Below are 25,321 nucleotides of genomic sequence, written 5' to 3'. Positions count from 1 at the left end.
GTTACATTGTACATCACTGTGGAAGGCTATAATGAAGATCATGTTACTGTGTGAATGTACCCCCAAAATGGAAATAGTCTTATATGTGGTAATTGAATACATATACCTATTACTGTGTAATTATTCCTGTAAGTATAGTGCAACAAATATTGTATTTACTCATTGATAATTGGCACTTGCTCTATACTTAGGGTTAGAGGTTGGGCAAGGGTAAGGGTTAGGACTAGGGTTAGGGTTGCTGTTGTAAGTACAATGTAAGTACAGTGTAACAACTAGTACTTACAATAGTTGTTATGCTGTACTTATAGGAATATGTGTACTCACACAGTATTAAGGGAACTGTAAAGTGTTAGCCTACCATTCCTATAACTATATTTTACTCCTCCAAACTACACTCGTATCTGCCTTTATTGTGAATGATTTGTGTGAAGGGACCATAATGCAACATATCACCATGGGTTCTCAGCACTTACTCAGCACTCTGAGATTCATTTGGTTTCACAAAGTGCATTTTATGTGACTGTCCAGTAAAAATCTCATTTTTAGAATTTCATAATGTTCTCTTAACTCATGCCTAAATAATGTTGTTTATTCATCCTATAATCGTATTTGTGGCCATAGCATAAATTGGAGAAAACCCCCCACCTCAAACAGGCCGTTCATCCATGTTTCTCAAACGTCAAATTTCGAAGTTGTTCCAAAATTCACATTTCGAACTGTTTAAGGTGAAGTTCAGGCATTAACGCAAGATTCTTAAAGTTAGGCATTAACTCTGAATTGTAAGGGTGAAAGTTTGGGATAGGCTTTAAACAAAAGTATTTAAAAAATACTTTCCATTGCTTGATTTCAACTTGTAACCTTTTAAATCAGAGGCAAATGCTTATGCCCATCTGCAATCCTGTCCACAACACCTTAGCAAAACCGAAACCTACTTGAAGGTAACAGCACTCACTGTTGCCCCTAGTGGCCAGTTTCCACGTCACCCCAAATGCCCTCAGACATGGATGGACGTCGAATACTGACTTGTATCACGGGTGACCTGGCTGATTTCCTCATAGAGATAGCTAGCTAACCACGGTTTGTGGTCATCAGCTATCCTTTAGCTCGAGAAGCTATCACCAGTTTTGTACAACGCGACTCAGACCAGAACATACCAGACCTATTTTTCTCTCCATATCCCCGGATTTCAACCGCAAGCTCTGGACATTTACACCTGGATCTCGCAGCTAGCTAGCTGCTATCCGTGTGACTATTGGCTTACGTCGATCCCGGAGCAAACATAAATTATTCCGTAGCTAGCCAGCTGAAGAGTTCCATCAGCCACTCCTGGGTTACAATCACCTATCCGGACCCGTTTTACTGCCGATGCGGAGCCCCACCGGGCCTTCGCGACTGGACTACCGACTTTATCTACCCGAGGGAGTTATCCAACTGGCCCCTCCGTCGCGACGTTACCTGAACGCCCATCTGCGGCCCGCTAATCGTTAGCTGTCTTATCGGCTGCTATCTGAATAGGTCTATCAGACATTTTTTCTTGGGTCACTATAACTATATCTATTTTGCCAATTGTATTGATCCCCTCTACCACACGGAACCCCACTAATCTACCGACAGAAACGCACGAGGTGGCTAAAAACAGACCTCCATCCTCTGCTAGCTTGCTACCGATGGCCCGGCTAGCTGTCTGAATCGCCGTGACCCCAACCAACCTCACTACTCACTGGACCCTTATGATCACTCGACTAAGCTATTTTATTGCCCCCAGAAACCTCCCTTTACTCTCTGTTCCAGACCTTCTAGACTACCAATTCTCATAGCTTTTAGCCATACCCTTATCCTACTCCTCCTCTGTTCCTCTGGTGATGTAGAGGTGAATCCAGGCCCTGCAGTGCCTAGCTCCACTCCTATTCCCCAAGCGCTCTCTTTTGATGACTTCTGTAACCGTAATAGCCTTGGTTTCATGCATGTTAACATTAGAAGCCTCATCCCTAAGTTTGTTTTATTCACTGCTTTAGCACACTCTGCCAACCCGGATGTTCTAGCCGTGTCTGAATCCTGGCTTAGGAAGACCACCAAATATTCTGAAATCTTCATCCCTAACTTCAACATTTTCAGACAAGATAGAACGGCCAAAGGGGGCAGTGTTGCAATCTACTACAAAGATAGCCTGCAGAGTTCTGTCCTACTATCCAGGTCTGTACCCAAACAATTTTAACTTCTACTTTTTCCCCCTCTCTAAAAACAAGTCTCTCACCGTTGCCGCCTGCTATAGACCACGCTCTGCCCCCAGCTGTGCTCTGGACACCATATGTGAACTGATTTCCCCATCTATTTTCAGAGCTCGTGCTGCTAGGCGACCTAAACTGGAACATGCTTAACACCCCAGCCATCCTACAATCTAAGCTTGATGCCCTCAATCTCACACAAATTATCAATGAACCTACCAGGTACCACCCCAAAGCCGTAAACACGGGAACCCTCATAGATATCATTCTAACCAACTTGTTTTCTAAATACACCTCTGCTGTTTTCAACCAAGATCTCATCGATCACTGCCTCATTGCCTGCATCTGTAATGGGTCAGCGGTCACACGACATCCACTCATCACTGTCAAACGCTCCCTGAAACACTTCAGCGAGCAGTCATTTCTAATCGACCTGGCCAGGGTATCCTGGAAGGATATTGATCTCATCCCGTCAGTAGAGGATGCCTGGTTATTTAAAAAAATGCTTTCCTCACCATCTTAAATAAGCATGCCCCATTCAAGACATTTAGAACCAGGAACGGATATAGCCCTTGGTTCTCTCCAGACCTGACGGTCCTTAACCAACACAAAAACATCCTATGGCGTTCTGCATTAGCATCGAACAGCCCTCATGATATGCAACTTTTCAGGGAAGCTAGAAACCAATATACACAGGCAGTTAGAAAAGCCAATGCTAGCTTTTTCAAGCAGACATTTGCTTCCTGTAACACTAACTCAAAAATGTTCTGGGACACTGTAAAGTCCATGGAGAATAAGAACACCTCCTCCCATTTGCCCACTGCACTGAAGATAGGAAACACTGTCACCACCGATAAATCAATTATAATTGAACATTTCAATAAGCATTTTTCTACGGCTGGCCATACTTTCCACCTGGCTACCCCTACCCCGGTCAACAGCACTGCACCCCCCTCAGCAACTCGCCCAAGCCTTCCCCATTTCTCCTTCTCCCAAATCCAGTCAGCTGATGTTCTGAAAGAGCTGCAAAATCTGGACCCGTACAAATCAGCCAGGCTAGACAATCTGGACCCTTTATTTCTAAAAATGATCTGCCTAAATTGTTTCCTCCCCTATTACTAGACTGTTCAACCTCTCTTTCCTGTCGTCTGAGATTCCCAAAGATTGGAAAGCAGCTGCGGTCATCGCCCTCTTCAAAGGGGGGGGGGGGGAGTCACTCTTGACCCAAACTGCTACAGACCTATATCTATCCTACCCTGCCTTTCTAAGGTCTTCGAAAACCAAGTCAACAAACAGATTACAGACCATTTCGAATCCCACCATACCTTCTCCGCTATGCAATCTGGTTTCAGAGCTGGTGATGGGTGCACCTCAGCCATGCTCAAGGTCCTAAACGATATCTAAACCACCATCGATAAGAAACAATACTGTGCGGCCGTATTCATTGACCTGGCCAGGGCTTTCGACTCTGTCAATCACCACATCCTCATCGGCAGACTCGATAGCCTTGGTTTCTCAAATGATTGCCTCGCCTGGTTCACCAACTACTTCACTGATAGAGTTCAGTGTGTCATATCTGAGGGCCTGTTGTCCGGGCATCTGGCAGTCTCTATGGGGGTGCCACAGGGTTCAATTCTTGGACCGACTCTCTTCTCTGTATACATCAATGATGTCACTCTTGCTGCTGGTGAGTCTCTGATCCACCTCTACACAGACGACACCATTATGTATACTTCTGGCACTTCTTTGGACACTGTGTTAACAACCCTCCAGGCGAGCTTCAATGCCATACAACTCTCCTTCCGTGGCCTCCAATTGCTCTTAAATACAAATAAAACTAAATGCATGCTCTTCATCCGATCGCTGCCTGCACCTTCCCGCCTGTCCAACATCACTACTCTGGACGGTTCTGACTTAGAATATGTGGACAACTACAAATACCTAGGTGTCTGGTTAGACTGTAAACTCTCATTCCAGACTCACATCAAACATCTCCAATCCAAAGTTAAATCTAGAATTGGCTTCCTATTTCTCAACAAAGCATCCTTCACTCATGCTCCCAAACATACCCTTGTAAAACTGACCATACTACCGATCCTCGACTTCGGCGATGTCATACTTGTCGCCAAACCCACTGGCTCCAGGTCATGTACAAAACCCTGCTAGGTGAAGTCCCAACTTATCTCAGCTCGCTGGTCACCAAAGCAGCACCCACCTGTAGCACGCGCTCCAGAAGGTATATCTCTCTGGTCACCCACAAAACCAATTCTTCCTTTTGCCGCCTTTTGCCTTCCAGTTCTCTGCTGCCAATGACTGGAACGAACTACACAAATCTCTGAAACTGGAAACACTTATCTCCCTCACTAGCTTTAAACACCAGCTGTCAGAGCAGCTCACAGATTACTGCACCTGTACATAGCCCATCTATAATTTAGCCCAAACAACTACCTCTCCCCCTACTCTATTTATTTATTTTGCTCCTTTGCACCCCATTATTTATATCTCTACCTTGCATATTCTTCTACTGCAAATCTACCATTCCAGTGTTTTACTTGCTATATTATATTTACTTCGCCACCATGGCCTTTTTTTGTTGCCTTTACCTCCCTTATCTCACCCCATTTGCTCACATTGTATATGGACTTATTTTTTCTGCTGTATTATTGACTGTATGTTTGTTTTACTCCATGTGTAACTCTGTGTTGATGTATGTGTCAAATTGCTTTGCTTTATCTTGGCCAGGTCGCATTTGTAAATTAAAACTTGTTCTCAACTTGCCTACCTGGTTAAATAAATGTGAAATAAAATAAATAAAAAATGTAGTATGATGTCATATTCCTGAGGAGAATGAACTGACTAATCAGTGGTCTAGAGGAGGATGAGCTGGCCAATCAGCGGTCTATTTACGTTAATGTTTTTAATGAGCAGTATATGCCCACACCATTCTGTTATTGGGGTACATCCACACCCTTCCAACACAGAAAATATGATTTGTAACAAACCTAATTACAAAATGTTGGTTTAAAAATGATTTATTTCATATTGCATGTAATTATAGGCCATCATTAATATAAATCTGGGGCAAATGCTGCACTTGTTTTGTTGCCTTGATAATTAATTCAACCGCTACTTACACATGCACACACATGCATGCATAAACAGACACGCACACACAAACACACACTATGCTGTGGAATTAATCAGAGAGCAGAAGCAGGCGGGAATCATATTTGACAAGCTTGCATGTGATGAATTACTCTAATAACTGTCACAGCATAGTAATGTTGAGGAGTATAGCCTGATTGTATTGTTATTATATATCTATTTATTTTCATTTGGTAGGAGAGATTATATTATTTTGCACTTCATATTTTTCACTAAAATCTCTACAGTTACTTTCATGTTTAATCTGAGCGAGGTCGTGAAGCACTACTCAGCACAGACAGTGGTGTGACATTCATACATCCATTATATCTCAGGTGCTTGGAATGCAGAGGACTTATCACTGAGTAAGGAATCCCCATACACTATGGTGTTTTAGACATAGCAAGGCTAGCTGTAAGGATTTGTGATAATGGAGTGCTGGCTTACAGCAAGCATTTAAAGTCTAATGCTGTTGCCAATCTTAATTGATGCCTGTAAAGATCATTAGAGTTTTTGTGCCCAAGAAGGTTGGAATCGATTGTTAAAACCTCTCAAACTGGACATTCAAGGTTTATTTGTTCAATGTGGCTTTCACCAGATTTCTGTTTGGAGGAAATAGGGACTTCACAGAATAGCTTTTCCTCACTCACAAAGACATAAACAATCAATTCAATCCATATGTGATTAGGAAAGACCAAGGTCTTTCTATAGCTAAGCCATTTATTTTTGGTTTGTCGTTTGCTACTTGTTGTTTTACAATCAATTAGCTAACAAAATGTATGCAGTCAATATGTCACTGCAGGTGTTTGATTAAAATGATTTATTATGAATACATTAATACATTCATCCTTAATCACAATAATAAAACATGTGTCACATATTGTTCTGTAATACGTTTTTATCTTAGTGATTGCATAACTTGCTTTCACAGTCTGTCATTAATGTGTATCTGATTATTAGGGTATCATAAAATTCAAATCTCTGAAAAGTTAGAGGGTGTACCTCAAAACAGCAACAGTAATCAGAGTGAGCATCACCAAATGTGTTCGGCTAATGAAAATACTGCATTTTCTGAATTAATTATTTTCTACTTCTTTTATTTTGCTATTCCAATCCGAAAAGGCAATTTACCAGTTTAACTTCAAATCAAATTGAGATATTGGCACCGAATTGCCTGTGCTTGCCAGTGCAATGATATGGGTTGCAGTCTAGAGAGGACAACAGTGGCACAGTCACAGTCTTTCTTCTCCTGCTACCTGCCAGCTCTGTGTTGTTTGACAATCACTGCATCTCTTGCAGTTGTTGTCCATTATGAGATGTGGCTACAGTACAGGAATGATGGAGAGCACATCTTTTTCAGTGGTACTGCAGATCCAACCAGTGTGTTGTGTGTCAGGGCCCAATTAAATGAATGTGTTTACGTCAATGTCTAGACCCTATGAGCCATATTTTGTTTAATCATTCAATGTATTCAGGCTCCCCACTCTATCTCGCCTTATAGGGAATCAGGTCATGACTGGCTTTTCTCACAATCAATTATTTTTTGGTTAGTGGAGATGTTGATGGCTATAGGGTAAAGTGGATGATTGGAGTTTAATACCTCGCCATAAGATGGTTTATGTTAATGATGTATTTAATTGTTCAGTGTTCTCCCCGATATCAAATCACATTTATTAGTCGCGTACAAATAGTTTACATATATTATTGCATTCCACACTAAGATCCTCATACCAACGGTCAAGCATGGTGGTGGCCGTGTGATAGTGTGGGGATTCTTTTCTGCTTCAGGACCTGGATGACTTGCCTTAGTAGAAGGAGCCATGAATTTTTCTCTGTATCAGATCATTCTACAGGAGAATGTCAGTCCATCTGTATGTGAGCTGAAGCTGAAGTGCAGCTGGGTCATGCAGCAAGACAATGATCCAAAACACACAATCAAGTCTACATGAAAATGGTTAAAAAGCAACACATTTGAAGTTTTGTAATGGCCTAGTCAAAGTCCAGACCTAATCTCAATTTGATATTAAGTTCTGGACTGGAAACAATTAGTTCATGCTTGAAAACCCACAAATGTCACTGAGTTAAAGCAGTTCTGCATGTAAGAGTGGAACCAAAAGTCCTCCACAGCGATGTGAGACTGATCAACAACTACAGGAACTATTTGGTTGCAGTCATTGCAGCTAAAGGTGGCATAATCAGTTATTGAGTGCAAGGGGGCAATTACTTTCTCATACAGGGGAATTTGGTGTTGAATAACTTTGCTAATTAAATATTTGTAAACTCAGGATCCCTTTATCTAATATTAAGTTTTGGTTGAAGATCTGATAACATTCAGTTTCAACAATATGCAAAAATAGAGAAAATTAGAAAGGGGGCAAATACTTTTTAATGGCACTGTACATATGAGGGGGGTAAAACAGTATGTAAACATTATTAAAGGGATCAGTGTTCAATGCCTATCTAGATAGGGCAGCAGTCTCAAGGTTTGCAAGTGTACAAGGTTTTAGTCTCTCTGTTTCTTTTTTTGCTGAGTTTATGTTGCGGTTACCCTGTCTTATGATGCAGCAAAATGCTTTATGTCTTCTTCCTTTGATGCAAAGACAATTTGACCTTGAAGGAAATGGAAAATCTGTTTTATTTTTTGACAGGTGATGTAAATATAACATACATTTAGTTTTTTTTACCTCCTGCATAATGATATGTTCTTTATAGACCTCCACACTTTGTTCTCCTGTTTCTCGAATCAACTCTGCCATTTCCTCAAAGATTAAGATACAATTATAGGGAGCTCTGGTTGAGAATATGACAAATAAATAAAATAATTGTTACCTCTATATGGATGGACTTAGAAACGGAACATTTAGAGCATCAGAATAGGATATACAGTTGAAATCGGAAGTTTACATACATTTAGGTTGGAGTCATTAAAACTCGTTTTTCAACCACTCCACAAATCTCTTGTTAACAAACTATAGTTTTGGCAAGTCGGTTAGGACATCTACTTTGTGTATGACACAAGTAAATTTCCCAACAACTGTTATCAGACAGATTATTTCACTTATAACTCACTGTATCACAATTCTAGTGGGTCAGAAGTTTACATACACTAAGTTGACTGTGCCTTTAAACAGCTTGGAAAATTCCAGAAAATTATGTCATGGCTTTAAAAGCTTCTGATAGGCTAATTGACACAATTTGAGTCAAATGGAGATGTACTTATGTATATATTTCTTATGGATGTATTTCTTATGGATGTATTTCAAGGCCTACCTTCAAACTCAGTGACTTTGCTTGACATCGTTGGGAAAATCAAAAGAAATCAGCCAAGACCTCAGAAAATAAATTGTAGACCTCTACAAGTCTGGTTCATCCTTGGGAGCAATTACCCAATTACCCTAACGCCTGAAACAATAGTACGCAAGTATATACACTATGGGACCACGCAGCCGTCATTCCACCCAGGAAGGAGAAGCGTTCTGTCTCCTAGAGATGAACGTACTTTGTTGCGAAAAGTGTAAATCAATCCAAGAACAACAGCAAAGGAATTTTTGAAGATGCTGGAGGAAACAGGTACAAAAGTATCTATAGCCACAGTAAAACGAGTCCTATATCGACATAACCCGAAAGGCCGCTCAGCAAGTTAGAGGCCACTGCTCCAAAACTGCCATAAAGAAAGACAGACTACGGAAAAAAAAGCTGAAATAAATAATTCTCTCTACTATTATTCTGACATTTCACATTCTTAAAATAATTGGTGATCCTGACTGACCGACAGGGAATTTTACTAGGATTAAATGTCAGGAATCGTGAAAATTTGATTTTAAATGTATTTGGCTAAGTTGTATGGACACTTCCGACTTTAACTGTAAATATACAGTACCAGTCAAAAGTTTGGACACACTTGGACACACTTTTTCTGTGTTTTTACCAGTTTCTACATTGTAGAAAAGTAGTGAAGACATCGAAACTATGAAATAACCCATATGGTATCATGCAGTAACCAAATAAGTGTTAAACAAATCAAAGTATATTTTATATTTGATATTCTTCAAAGTAGCCACCCTTTGCCTTGATGACAGCTTTGCACACTTTTGGCATTCTTTCAACCAGCTTTATGAGGTAGTCATGAGGTACTATAGTCACCTGCATTTCAATTAACAGGTTTGCCTGATTAAAAGTTATTTTGTGGAATTTCTTTTTCTTTCTTTTTTTTTTCTTGACCCAATCCGCTGTGTTGTGACAAGGTAGGGGTAGTAAACAGAAGATATCTCTATTTGGTAAAAAACCAAGTCCATATTTTTGGAAGAACAGCTCAAATAAGCAAAGAGAAACAACAGTCCATCATTACTTTAAGACATGAAGGTAAGTCAATCCATAAAATTTGAAGAACTTGTGCAGTCGCAAAGATCATTAAGTGCTATGATGAAACTGTCTCTCATGTGGACCACCACAGGAAAGGAAGACCCAGAGTTGCCTCTGCTGCAGTTGATAAATTCATTAGAGATACCAGCCTCAGAAATTGCAACCCAAACAAATACTTCACAAAGTAACAGACACATTTCAACATCAACTGTTCAGAGGAGACTGCGTGAATCAGGCCTTCGTGGTCGAATTGCTGCAAAGAAACCACTACTAAAGGGCACTTAGTGGGACTATCATTTGTTTTTCAGCTGGACAATGACCCAACACACCTCCAGGCAGTGTAAGGCTTATTTGTCCAAGAAGGAGTGCTGCATCAGATGACTTGGCCTCCACAAGCACCCAACCTCAACCAAATTGAGATGGTTTGGGATGAGGTGGACTGCAGAGTGAAGGAAAATGATCCAACATGTGCTCAGCATGTGTGGGAACTACTTCAAGACTGTTGGAAAAGCATTCCATGTGAAGCTGGTTGAGAGAATGCTTATCGTGTGCAAAGCTGTCATCAAGGAAAAGGATGACTACTTTGAACAATGTAAAATGTAAAATATATTTGATTTGTTTAACACTTTTTTGGTTACTATGTGATTCCATATGTGTCATTTCTTAGTTTTGATGCCTTCACTATTATTCTATAATGTAGAAAATAGTAAAAATAAAGAAAAACCCTTGAATGAGTAGGTGTGTCCAAACTTTTGATTGGTACTCTATATAAATATATATGTATATGTCACGGATTCCCCTGGTACTGCTGCTCATTCCGTGCACCAGTTCCGGAGGCCTACGTCACCAGCCTCTAGGAGTCACTGAACTGTCTCATTACGCACACCTGATTCCAATTCCCCTGAGTAGTAATTGTATATATTTGACGTCTGTTCACCATTGTCTTGTCGGTTATTGTTCCCATGTCCTTTGGTCTGAGTACATGTGCGGTGTTATTTCGGCTTTCGTGCTGTGTGTATTGTGCTCTTGTTATTATGGGTCTCATCCCTTGTATTGGTGTGTATTTGTGCATTTGCGTTCTACAATATCATGCCACTTCGCACAGCCATTGAAGGACTGGGAAAACATTCCACAGACCACAATCAACAGCCTGATCAACTCTATGCAAAGGAGATGTGTCGCGCTGCCTTAGGCAAATGGTGGTTGCACCAGATACTAACTGGTTTTCTGATCCACTACCCTACCTTTTTTTTAAAGGTATTTGTATTCCCAGTCATGTGAAATCCATCAATTAGGGCCTAATGAATTTACAGTGCATTTTAACCCCTTTACTTTTTTCACATTTTGTTACGTTACAGCCTTATTCTAAAACGGATTAAATTGTTTTTTCCCCCCTCCCCATGATGACAAAGCAAAATCAGTTGTTTTTTTTGGTGCAAATTTAAATAAAAAAAACTAACTGAAGTATCATGTTTACATAGGTTTTCAGAACCTTTACTTTGTTGAAGCACCTTTGGGAGTGATTACAGCATTGAGTCTTCTTGTGTATTACGCTACAACCTCGGCACACCTGTATAAGGGGAGTTTCTCCCATTCTTCTCCGCAGATCCTCTCAAGCTCTGTTAGGTTGGATGGGGAATGTTGCTACAGAGCTATTTTCAGGGCTCTCCAGAGATGTTCGATTGGGTTCAAGTCCGGGCTCTGGCTGGGCCACTCAAGGACATTCAGAGACATGTCCCGAAGCCACTCCTACGTTGTCTTGGCTGTGTGTTTAGGGTCGTTGTTCTGTTGGAAGGTGAACCTTCACCCCGGTCTGATGTCCTAAGTTCTCTCTGTTCATTGCTCTGTTCATCTTTCCCTCAATCCTGACTAGTCTCCCAGTCCCTGCCACTGATAAAGATCTGCACAGCATGATGCTGCCACCGCCATGCTTCACCGTTGGGATGTTGCCAGGTTTCCTCCAGATGTGACGCTTGGTATTCAGGCCAAAGAGTTCAATCTTGGTTTCATCAGACCAGAGAATCTTGTTTCTCATGGTCTGTCCTTTAAGCGCCTTTTGGCAAACTCCAAGCAGGCTGTCATGTGCCTTTTACTGAGGAGTGGCTTCCATCTGGCCACTATAGCATAAAGGCCTGATTGGTAGACTGCTGCAGAGATGGTTGTCCATTCTGGAAGGTTATCCCATCTCTACAGAGGAACTCTGGAGCTCAGTCAGAGTGACCATCGGGTTCTTGGTCACCTCGCTGACCAAAGCCCTTCTCCACCGATTGCTCAGTTTGGCTGGGTGGCCAACTCTAGGAAGCGTCTTGGTGGTTCCACATTTCTTTCATTTAAGAATGATGGAGGCCACTGTGTTTTTGGGGACCTTCAATGCTGCAGATATTTTTTGGTACCCTTCCCCAGATTGGTGGTTCGACATTATTTTGTCTCGAAGCTCTACGGACAATTCCTTTGACCTCATGGCTTGGGTTTTGCTCTGACATGCACTGTCAACTTTGGGACTTTATATAGACAGGTGTGTGCCTTTTCAATCATTTGAATTTACCACAGTTCGACTCCAATCAATTTGAAGAAACATCTCAAGGATGATCAATAGAAACAGGATATACCTGAGCTCAATTCCGAGTCTCATAACAAAGGGTCTGAATACTTATGTAAATAAGGTATTTCTGTTTTTAATTATTAATTCATTTGCTAACATTTCTAAAAACCTGTTTTCACTTATTCATTAATTGATGAGGAAAACATTTGATTTAATACATTTTAGAATAAGGCTGAAACATTACCATATGTGGAAAAAGCAAGGTTTCTGAATATTTTCAGAAAGCACTGTATTTCAAATGACTGATATTCTTATATGAACTGTAACTCTTTGAAATTGTTGCATGTTTGCGTTTATATTTTTGTAAATCAGTGTAAATAGGCTACCAGCTAAATGCTTGATATACGTAGCTATAGAGAGGCTAGTAGACCATGTAGGATAGACTGCATTGTCTGCATAATGAAAGAATAACCTAGTCAGCTATTCTTTTGACGGTGGACTGATTGTTTTATTTGGCATTAATAGACTGGTTTGATACAGCACAAACGTTCTATCCTAGCTGCGAGAATGCGATTGCGGCTAATGTAGGCTATGGGAATATGCCTACAGGACGGTTGTGTGTATACTGTATATAAAAAACATTTATTGGTTACTGATTAGTTTGCTGTTGCATCCCCATTACAATCTGCAATGTTTGAATTTCCTACTTTAATTACTAGACAAGTGAATACGTTGTTGCTGCCAGCCAGCATTCTAAATAGCAGCATTATGACACCATAGGCCTAAATCTTCGTGAAACATAAATGTTAGGCTTAACATGAGAAAATAACTACCAAATAAAAATAAATATTTTGCCATTTAAGCAAAGCTATAGGCTACTACAAGCACTAGCACCACATAATCCGCATAGATGTCGCTATTTCAGAGCCATGGGCAGAGATCAGTAGTCTATACTTTGTGAGTGGCTGTCACGTTAGATTATTTTTTTTTTGGGGGCATACTCCTACTTTGTGGGGCCCCAGAGAAACTGCTCTACGCCAGTGTGGGTGTCTTTTGAAATTGTATTTAAATCCTGTGTTGGGCCCTTTAGGTTGCTCTGAAAAGCACCAGTCCAACATAAAAGTGTCTGCAGTCTTCTATCCAGAGAAGGTTTGTATTTCAGTTTTCCACACTTCTCATACAAACTGGAGGTGACTGTCAAGATGACTGATCATATCGAACAACTATCTACACCATTAGATTAAAGTGATATGTGAGGGATGTAGTCTTCTTACAGTATGGTCCAGTGGAAGATTGGAGGGATGTAGTTAGAAAGCATGACAAGTCCTATGCAAACTTAATGTTTCTAGTTTGAATTAAATAGCATTGGCCAAGTTGTCCTTCCTACCTCTGTTAAATTAAATAACCACTGGTGCAATCAATGTTTGACTGCTGCTTGGCCAACTCTGGCTACATGAGTTATTCTTGAATAAACCTCGTCCCCAACCAACGAGAACACTTTGAATTTCAGAGTTTTCTGACCTCGGCTGGAAACCTAGTGAACTGGTAGCATGGCGAAGTGATTTTGTCAGAAGTGCGAGAGAGAGAGATGTCCAGCTCGTATCACAATGTATATCAAAAGGAAATTATGTCTTGAATACCTCTGTTGCCTTGGCGTCTGTCCATTCAAGCATCTCCAAAGATTCAAAATTTCTGCATTGGCGAACAACACTTGTAATATAACTTTAATGTTTCTATCTGCTCGTTATGCCGTGGTGTTTCGCAAAAGATACAGGATTGGAATTCAATCAGGAACAAAATCAGGCACTCAGAGTCAATTCTAACAACAACAAAAAACAATAATAAAATGTTAAGATAAGGGATGACTGATCTCCACAGAGAGTGGGAGCCATTCTGAAAATGATTGGTTGACTTTCCTTGGGCAAGGCTCTCCCCACATCAATAAAACAGGAATAAATGCAATGCTTTTGGCCTTCCAGGGTCCTTACTTAATTTAATGTACGCAAGTGAGTGATCATATGTATTAAATTGTGCTTACCGAGAAGGCTCAAAATAAGTTTTGCTACCATTCTTGTTTGTTATGGGTATTTACGTAAGTGCCTTCTGCAACATCAATAGCCAAGCATTACATATACAGTATGTTAGAGGTTCATTGCTGCTTGGTCCCCGGTCGCTGCAGTATTTGCATGTATAGTAGTTGTTCTCTATTGACATGAGCTGCAGTTGATCTGGCTAACAATAATGAGAGGGATGTACGAACATTTTGTTTCCAATTATGTACCCGTGATGAATCCACTTAGGACAATTTTTCCTCTTAGTCATCTGCCTGGGCAGCCTGCTGGCCCTGCGGTGGATTGCCGTTGACCTAATTCTATGGGTCATTGTTAGTTAACAGTCATACAGCTAATGAGGAGAAACAAAAGATGTGGGCGATGCTCTCACAATTTAGACAACATTGTCTCCGTTGTCTATGCTTAGCCTAAACCCAAATCTTAGCCTGACCCTTGTGTTAGGGTCAATTACAGTCAAATCAACAGATCATCTATGGAATTGTACGATTTGTTCCCTACAAGTCTAATGAAGGGTGAAATTAATGAAAATTATGGTACAATGCCTCTGGCATCACTTACGTTGTGAAAATGAAGGACAACCAATGCCTTTCGGTGTGATATGATATGGCTTCATTATAAAGCATTCCCTACAGGAAAGAGGTTTTTATTACAGACAGATGTTATTTACCATACTAAGTATCAGGCTCCTTTGCCTCTGACCCATCATAACCAGCAACACATGAAGAAACTACTGCTAGCCTACACTGTTTGGTGGGACTTTTTTCCTCCTCTCATTTTTTCAGATGCAATTAGTTAGAACATTGGAGCCATTTAACTAAATCTGTATTCCAAATGACTTCTGACTCTGTTGTTGGTCCTTGCAGACATGGCACATTTAGTTATGTAAATGGTTATCTTTCTCTTTGATGGATTGGTTAATTAACCTGGAATGGAGATAATCTAAGCCGAGAAGAGTTGTTTGATGGGTATATTGGGTTTTGGCATTGTTCTCTAATTCTTGTGTGGCTTTTTTGGTTTAATGACTCGTTCTATGGGTCCCACATGGTTAATGTGTTTAAACTCACTGTAATTTAGCTTTCTTTCAGTCTCCATTTTTTATTTATGATGTAACGGCACATTGTCGCTCCTCTCTTGATATTTATCTTCTGCTCTCTCTCCGTCTCTCTCTCCCTCCCTCTTTCTACCCCCTCTCTCTTGTTCTCTTTCACTTTCATGGGCATTCATATGGAGGTGGACCCCCCCCCCCCCATTGCTGCTACAACAGCTTCCACTCTTCCAGGATGGCTTTCCACTAGATGTTAAAACATTGCTGCAGGGACTTGCTTCCATTCAGCCACAAGAGCATCAGTGAGGCCTTGCACTGATGTTGGGCAATTAGGCCTGGCTCGCAGTCGGCGTTCCAATTCATCCCAAAGGTGTTCGAAGACTTTGAGGTCAGGGCTCTGTGCAGGCTAGTCAAGTTCTTCCACACCAATCACGACAAACCATTTCTGTATGGACCTCGCTTTTGGCATGGGGGCATTGTCATGCTGAAACAGGAAAGGGCCTTCCCCAAACTGTTGCCACAATGTTGGAAGCACAGAATCATTTAGAACGGTTATTCCCAAACTGGAGTGTGCAATGCCGTCAGGGGTATGCTAAATAAAAATGTGATTCACATTTTCCAACAGTCCATTTAGATTTTCCAAAGGGGCTATACATTAGGGTGTTTTTTCTTTCTTTCTTGAGTAGCCTCGTTTCACTGCCAAAAATAAAATTAAACCATCTAGTGTTCAGCTAAATAAAAACACAATGTCAAATAATTAACATCCAATTACATTAACCGTTGCTCTCTTGTAGGAATTCCACTAACAGTCCATATGTAGCCAAACGTAGCTGCTGCTCATTCTGTTTGCTCTAAAATAGATGAATGGTTAAAAAACGTAAGGCCCGTGGACATAGACACATACCAGCTCTACTGGTAGTACTGCTACTACCAGTAGTGCTACACCTGCACCTGTCGACGACACAAGTTGTACTGCTTCCACGAGCACATCCAGGGAATAGGAAAATCTTGTAGCCTCTTAGGTAAAATCCATAGTATGAGTTGTAAAATGTCCCCAAAACACAGAAGAAAAAACTTTGGAGCTGCTTCCTCTAAGCACTACCCAAGTGCTATGATTAACTTGTAGGAAAAAAGAGAGGAGGAAGTGAAGCGCTGGGAAGGTATAGTAGACTTTGGTAGACAGAAGGTGCTCTTTGGTAAAAGGGGTAAATTGGTTATCAAAAAGAAAGGAGGACCAAGGCACTCTTCATATAATTAATTAAAATTTCTTTATTTATATGTTCAAGTGATAGGCATGTTATGTAAATCAAATGGTACAAACCCCCCAAAAAATAAATTTTATTTCCAGGTTGTAAGGCAACAAAATAAGAAAAATGCCAAGAGGGTGAATACTTTCGCAAGCCACTGTACATATAACTAGGAATAAAGTGACAGATAATAAACAGTAGCAGTACCATATGTGATGAGTACAAAAGGTAGTTCAAGAAGGGTCAATCCAGGTATCTATTTGGGTAATTATTTAAATAACTATTTAGCAGCATTATGGCTTGGGGGTAGAAGCTGTTCAGGGTCCTGTTGGAGCCAGACTTGGTGCATCAGGACCGCTTGCCATGTGGTGGCAGAGAGAAAAGTATTTTACTTGGGTGGCTGGAGTGTTTTTAGGGCCTTCCTCTGACAACACCTGGTATCGAGTTCCTGGATGGCAGGGAGCTTGACCCCAGTCATTTACCCTCTATAGCGCTTTGCGGTCAGGTGCCAACCATTTGCCTTACTAAGCAGTAATGCAGTCAGTCAAGATGCTCTTAATGTTACAGATGTATAACTTTTGGGGGATCTGAGGGCCCATGCCATATCTTTTCAGCCTCCTGAGGGGGAAGAGGCATTGTCGTGCCCTCTTCACGACTGTGTTGATGTGTGTGGACCGTCATAGATCCTTAGTGATGTGACACGGAGAATCTTGAAACTTTCGACCCAATCCACTACAGGCCTGTCGATATTAATGGGGGCAGGCTCGGGCCTCTGTTTCCTGTTGTCCACGATCAGCTTCTTTGTCTTGCTGACATTGAGGGAAAGGTTGTTGTCCTGGCACCACACTACCAGCCCTCAGACCTCCCTATAGGCTGTCTCATCGTTGTTGGTGATCAGGCCTACCACAGTTGTGTTGTCGGCAAACTTTATAATGGTGTTGGAGCTGTGAGAAGCCATGCAGTCATGGGTGAATAGAGAGTACAAGAGGGGACTAAGCACACACCCCTGAGGGGCCACCGTGTTGAGGATCAGCATGTCAGATATGTTGTTGCCTTATGTGAAGAGAGTAGTACACAGCGTTGAACCAGATCTTCTGTTCTTGGCAATTTCTAGGTCTTCTGAGATCTCTTTTGTTTGAGGCATGGTTCACATCAGGCAATGCTTCTTGTGAATAGCAAACTCAAATTGTATGTTTTTTAATGGGCAAGGCAGCTCTAAACAACATCTCCAATCTCGTCTCATTGATTCGACTCCAAGTTAGCTGACTCCTGACTCCAATTAGCTTTTGGAGGAGTCATTAGCCTTGGGTTTCACATACTTTTCCCAACCTACTCTGTGAATGTTTAAATTATGTATTCAATATAGACAAGAAAAATACAATAATTTGTGTGTTATTATTTTAAGCACCCTGTGTTTGTCTATTGTTTTGATTTAGATGAAGATCAGATCAAATTTTATGTAAAATTTATGCAGAAATCCAGGAAATTCCAAAGGGTTCACATACTTTTTCTTGCTACTGTATACTGTAGCAGAGTAGGCTGCGGCCCTTCGAGAAGCCAGATTTGGACGTTGCATATAATTGAACAGTTCCATTTAACGTCATGCTTTTCATATAAATAATTTTATATAATTTAACTGTTTCTCGCAGTTATTTATCCCAGGAAAATAAATATTGGTATCCCTAGCTGGGATAGCTTCGGGTGAGCTGAACCTCAAGACTTCCTTAATGTTATAGATTGTGCACCAGCTGTTGTTTATAAAGAGACACACACCTCCCCCGTTGAGCTTACCCGACGCTGTCGTTCAGTCTTGCCGGTGCATAGTAAAACCAGATAGATGTATATTGTCCTTGTTCAGCCACGACACCAAGAAACATAGGATATTACAGTTCTTCAGGTCCTGTTGATAAGATAGTCTCGAACGGAGCTCGTCCAGTTTGTTCTCCAGTGATTGTACGTTCGCCAATAGAACGGAAGGCAGAGGCGGTTTATGTTTTCAGCCACCCTGACGTAGTTTCATCAGGATGCCCGCACTCTCTTACACCGCCTTTTTCTTTTCCGAGTATCGGGGATTAGGGCCTGGTCCGGGTGAGGAGTATGTCCTGCGCATCTGACTTGTTGAAGTAGAAATCTTCATCCAAATTGAGGTTAGTGATCACTGTTCTGATGTCCAGAAGCTCTTTTCAGTCATAGGAAACGATGGCAGAAACATCATGTATAAAAAAAGTTCAGATCAGTGCACAAAAACACACAAAATAGCAGAATCCGTCAGGAGCCCATAAAATGGCTGTTATCCATTGCAGAGCCATTCTTGACAAGAGAGAGGAGGGAGTGAGAGATTGAGAAAGAAAGGTAGGAATACTGGCCATACTTAATTTTGTTGTTCACTGAACGATTTTCACCGTCATGTAGGTATCATTCCACATGAGATACTGATGAGACACTTGACAGCTTGCACGCCTGTTCAGATCATTGCAACCAACAGACTGGCTGATCTAGACAATCTGAGGAACATTCATCATTGTGCTGTCATACAAAGATTATATTTTATGGTAATGTAGCAATAATAGTGTATATCCCATGCTGTTAGACACAGCAAATGCATGGTGTTAAGTGCACTTGATTGTAGATATAGATGTACTTGCAATTGCATACAATTCAAATGCTTTTTGTTTTTATTTTTAGGTGATCCTGACCTTGACGAAGCAGTATGACTTTAACTTGGGTGCTTTCACTGAGAGTTCTCTCTGGAGGTAAGACTTCATGAACGCTTGATGTATTCAGAAGTGCTGAACTAGTAGGGCTCTGTTTCTTGTTTTTTTTTCACCAATTTTGTATTTGTTGTTTTTTGTTGTTGGGGTTGCAGGTACATTTAAATGGTTAATGTATACATTTATAAAACATGTACCCATAGGCTGCCACTCAAAAGAAAAACAACATCAAGAAATACATATAGAGTTGAAGTAACAATAAATTCAGTATAAATGGGAAAAGCAAACAAAAAACAAGTGGGCCTCCAACCTCCCATCCCATTCCCCCAGCCAAAATGTATTTATATATAGCCCTTCGTACATCAGCTGATATCTCAAAGTGCTGTATGGAGTCTCCTATTGCCCTGGAAGAGGTGTTCTTCACTGATATATCCCTTAAACAATGTAAACTATGCTTTGGTCCTATTATTATCACACAATGTATATTTAGCTGAAAATGGAAAAACAATGTAACTAGGAATGAAAAGCCCCCATATTGGAGTATGGTCATTCCATTTTCATTCCTAGTTACATTGTTTTTCCATTTTCAGCCAAATATACATTGTGTGAGTAATAATAGGACCAAAGCATACAGCACTTTGAGATATCAGCTGATGTACGAAGGGCTATATAAATAAATTTGATTTGATTTGATATTTATCTCAACACTCAACCAGGGGGCAGAAGATCATGTCTAAACCAATTTAGGATGGGGCGAAATGCTAGTGCCTGGAAATACAATTAAAGGTTTGGTACGGAAAGTCCTTCTACGTCTTTCCCTCTTTGAAGTTTGTACATTGTATCTGGGATTGTTTACCTTGCCATATATATTTTGAAACCCCACTATGAATTTTATCCCAATAGCCAGAAGGTGGTGCCATGGGAGGCATTGAACTACAGAAATTCAGCCGTGGCAATATATTAATTCTGACAACAGATATTCTGCGGTTAAACAACTGGGATGTTATTACATCTACTGAGGTTGGATTTAATTGATTTGAGCATTCTGTGAAATATTTTGGTATTGGTTTTATCTAAGGAAGGAAATATATCTACTCCTAAATATTTTAAATGGGATATGATTGGGATTCCATAAGTAGAGACGGAGTCCTTCATCAGGGTCTTGAGATGCAGTAGGGCTGATTTGGTTAGATTAATTGTATAACTTGAGACAAAGCTGAATTCATCTATGATCTTCAATATGTTTTGGAGTGATTGAGATACAGGTCTTGATATAGTAAAATATCGTCTGCGTATGAAGTGATCACTAGATTTTAGGGAAATGTGTGTTATTTCCTTCGATTAACAATTTGCTAGGGCCAGGAGTTCCATGGATAATAAAATAGCAAGGGATAAATTAGATTGCCCTGTTTGCTGCTTCTAATGATTCTGAATGGAGCAGATACAATATTGCCTGCAATAACTATGGCTGAAGGATTGCCATATAGCATTTTAGTCATATTAATGAAATTGGAGTCAATTCCCATAAGTTCCAAGACAGACCAGACATATGACCATTTTAGTCTATCAAAAGCTTTTAGAGATAATACAGCCCAAGGAGCTGTTGTTTCTAATGAAGAATTTAAGATACTGCATTTAAGATACTGCATAATAGTTGTCTGAGGTTATCTGAGGATACATTTTTTTTAACAAACCCTCTGTCTTGTCGAGCTCAGAAAACATTTTAGAAAGCAGTTTAATATCTGTGTTTTTGTAAGATAGTGGGCGATAGTGAGAACAATACAACTTTGTCCATTAGTTACAGCTAAAAACAAAAATGTGGCTTCTGCTCTGTTCTCAACCAGCGCCCCTGGTTGGAGAGCCTGTTGTGGGGTTAAGGGCCTTCCTCAAGGGTCCAACTGTAGGGGGATGTTTAGAGGATGTGAACCCAGCAGCCCTCCAATTATCAGATCAATTCTGCCAATTTCTTCCAGCGCCCGGTCTGGGATTCTAACCAGCCACCTATCTTTCGGCTACAGGTCCAACTCCTTCCACAAGTCCAACTCCTTCACCGCTGGGCTACCTACTGCCAGTACTGTAAAGGATGTTGTATGACTGGTTCCAGGGAAGAAGGAAAAAATGAGTTAATATGAGTTAATATTTAGAAATTAGCATGACAAAATGAAGACAAAATCCTATGCAGACATATAATTATTATGATGTAGAAGAACAACTTACTGTCACCAGCAGCCAAAAGAGATCCTCTGCCTCTGATAGTGCTGGTTTACTACCAGACTGAGCAAAACATAGAGATAGTGTGTTAAAAGTCATGTAATGATTAACTGGGCTATTAAATCACAAAGACTTACTATACATAATATATTATACAAATGAATACATACCTTCTCTCAGTCAGCAACAGTCTTCTAACAATTAGCTAATTACCAAGCTAGCATATGGAATTGTTTTAAGATGGTCATACCAAGGATTATTTGGCTGTATGATTTGGAATGTTTGTACCATATTGAATTTGGCTTTACTGCTATTAACCCATAGCGACACATAGCGACACATTGAATAACAGATTCATACATGGAAAAACATGATATGAACCATTTTAAAGTGTCTGTCCTATATATAAGAAATATCAGGAAAAATCTTTTTTTAAATGACCCATATTTAACATAAGAAAATTGGCCACTAGACTACTTCCATTCATTTTTTAAACTGGTACTGGGCTACCCTCCGACAAGTCTTGTTATGCTTGCGGGCATCCTAGAGCCAACGGACCAACATGTACATGTTCATGAGAGTCTCATCTTCGATGGTGGGGTCATGTTAGTGTGTATGTAGCCCAAACTGTTCGGATGCTACAGACAGAAGTTGGCAGATTGGCGGTACTGACTCCAGGGGTCGTAGAGCAATACGGAAAACACCACCATGTTTGTCAGTCTCATCTTTCCATAGAGTGGTCATACCGTTGGCCAAACCGTTCAGATGCTACAGACGTTTTCGTGAGAAGACCGATTTTAGGGATGTCTCATGATCTGACAAAAACCGCTGTAGTTTAGCCTCCTTCCACCGCAGATGTGGAAGGTCGCCATACACACAAAAAAACATATCTCTAGTTTAATCAGATTGATTTTGATGGGGATTTGTTGTATTGTGCTGATTACATTTCCGCGGGTGTGGACATTGTGATCAGGGGGTTAAACAAATCAAAATATATTTGAGATTCTTCAAATTAGCCACCCTTTGCCTTGATGACAGCTTTGCACACACTTGTCATTTCTCTCAACCAGCTTCCTCTTCTTATCCAGTCAAGGCAAATAACCTTTAGGGTTCTGCCCCTACCCTAGAGTGTAAAAACAGCTAACAAAAGCTAACCCAGTCACAACAAACTCTGAAATCACAGCTAGCATTCTCCTTTAACTTGTTTCAGCTGTTTTGCATTTTCAGCTGTTTTGCATTTATATCCATATTAAACTTGCCCAAAGAACCAAACGTTTCTATATAGAACCCTTTTTTCTAAGAGTGAAGCTGCTAGAGTGAAAAAGACCTGCTAGTTGTTTCTTGTAATACAGTGACTGTCTCACATCTTAAAATAGTGTTATATGTTGACAATTATTTGAAAATAAGTAGGGCTCTGTTCTAACACAATTGACACCCTTGTGATAATGTTTTTTTGGATCAATTCACTGAATGACATATAGTGTTTATCTACCTTGCTATTGGGTCAATGTTGATTTCACTCATCCAGGAAACTCCCTGCTATTGGTTTTGATAGCAGTATACAGCAGAATACCGTACATGCAGAGGCATTTGACACAGTACTTTTATTATTATTTTTTTTTTGGCCAAGATAAAGCAAAGCAGTGAGACACAAACAACAACACGGAATAAACAAATATAGTCCATATACAGTATGTGCAAATGAGGTAAGATTAGGGAGGTAAGGCAATAAATAGGCCATAGTGAAGTAATTAATATTTAGCAATTAAACACTGGAGTTATAGATGTGCAGGAGGTGAATGTGCAAGTAGAGATACTGGGGTGCAAAGGGTGGGTGCTGCTATGGTGACCAGTGAGCTGAGATTAGGCAGGGCTTTACCTAGCAAAGACTTATAGATGACCTGGAGCAGGTGGGTTTGAAGCGAGGGCCAGCCAACGAGAGCATACAGGTCGCAATGGTGGGTAGTATATGGGGCTTTGGTGACAAAATAGATGGTAGTGTGATAGACTGCATCCAAAGAGTGTTGGAGGCTATTTTGTAAATGACATCGCCGAAGTCAAGGATCGGTAGGATAGTCAATTTTATGAGGGTATGTTTGGCAGCTTGAGTGAAGGATGCTTTGTTGTGAAATAGGAAGCCAATTCTAGATTTAATTTTGGATTGGAGATGCTTAATTTGAGTCTGGAAGGAGAGTTTGCAGTCTAACCAGACACCTAGGTATTTGTAGTTGTCCACATATTCTAAATCAGAACCATCCAGAGTAGTGAAGCTAGACAGGCGGGCAGGTGCGGGCAGCGATCGGTTGAAGATCATGCATTTAGTTTTACTAGCATTGAAGAGCTGTTGGAGGCTACGGAAGGAGAGTTGTATGGTATTGAAGATCGTCTGGAGGTTTGTTAACACAGTGTCCAAAGAAGTGCCAGAAGTATATAGAATGGTGTCATCTGTGTAGAGGTGGATCAGAGAATCACCAGCAGCAAGAGCGACATCATTGATGTATACAGAGAAATTGAACCCTGTGGCACCCCCATAGAGAATACCAGAGGTCCGGACAACAGGCCCTCCGATTTAACACACTTAACTCTGTCTGAGAAGTAGTTGGTGATCCTGGCGAGGCAGTCATTTGAGAAACCAAGGCTGTTGAGTCTGTCGATAAGAATGCAGTGATTGACAGAATCGAATGCCTTGGCGAGGTCGATGAATACGGCTGCGCAGTTTTTTCTTTTATCGATGGCGGATATGATATCGTTTAGGACCTTGAGCATGGCTGAGGTGCAACCATGACCAGCTTGGAAACCAGATTGCATGGTGAAGAAGGCACGGTAAGATTTGAAATGGTCGGTGATCTGTTTGTTAACTTGACTTTTGAAGACCTTAGAAAGGCAGGGTAGGATAGATATAGGTCTGTAACAGTTTGGGTCTAGAGTGTCTCCCCCTTTGAAGAGGGTGATCACCGCGGCAGCTTTCCAATCTTTGGGGATCTCAGACGATTTGAAAGAGGTTGAACAGGCTAGTTTTAGTGGTAGCAACAATTGCGGCGGATAATTTTATAAAGAGAGGGTCCAGATTGTCTAGCCCAGCTGATTTTTTAGGGGTCCAGATTTTGCAGCTCTTTCATAACATCAGCTATTTGGGTGAAGGAGAAATGGGGAGGCTTGGGCAAGTTGCTATGGGGGGTGCAGAGCTGTTGACCGGCGTAGGCGTAGCCAGGTGGAAAGCATGGCCAGACGTAGAAAAATGCTCAATAATCGTGGATTTATCGGTGGTAACAGTGTTTCCTAGCCTCAGTGCAGTATGCAGCAGGGAGGAGGTGCCTTATTCTCCATGGACTTTTTGGAGTTTGTGCTGGAGTTTGGAGTTTGTGCTACAGGATGCATATTTCTGTTTGAAAAAGCTAGCTTTTGCTTTCCTAACTGCCTGTGTATTTTTTATTTATTTTTTATTTCACCTTTATTTGTGTATATTGGTTCCTAACTTCCCTGAAAAGTTTCATATCGCGGGGGCTATTCAGTGCTAATGCAGAATGCCACAGGATGTTTTTGTGCTGGTCAAGGGCAGTCAGGTCTGGAGTGAACCAAGGGCTAAATCTGTTCCTGGTTCAACATTTTTTGAATGTAGCATGCTTTTTTAAGATGGTGAGGAAGGCACTTTTAAGAATAAACAGGCATCCTCTACTGACGGAATGAGGTCAATATCCTTCCAGGATACCCGGGCCAGGTCGATTAGAAATGTCTGCTCGCTGAAGTGTTTTACGGAGCTTT

General features: G+C 40.8%; 1 protein-coding gene across 1 annotated transcript in view; it reads left to right on the top strand.

Annotated features, from left to right (window-relative positions):
• The window catches only part of LOC115113216 (VPS10 domain-containing receptor SorCS3-like), a 63,573-nt gene that overhangs the window by 1,941 nt on the left and 36,311 nt on the right, over nt 1–25,321 (top strand). Inside the window, exon 2 of the mRNA XM_029640608.2 lies at nt 19,323–19,390. Within this exon, the coding sequence (XP_029496468.1) occupies nt 19,323–19,390 (68 nt within the window). The remainder of the gene's footprint in view (nt 1–19,322; nt 19,391–25,321) is intronic.

This window comes from Oncorhynchus nerka, linkage group LG28 (genome assembly GCF_034236695.1).
Source record: "Oncorhynchus nerka isolate Pitt River linkage group LG28, Oner_Uvic_2.0, whole genome shotgun sequence".
NCBI lineage: Eukaryota > Metazoa > Chordata > Actinopteri > Salmoniformes > Salmonidae > Oncorhynchus > Oncorhynchus nerka.
Note: the sequence above shows the minus strand (reverse complement) of the source record. Positions and strands in the feature narration are given on the sequence as shown.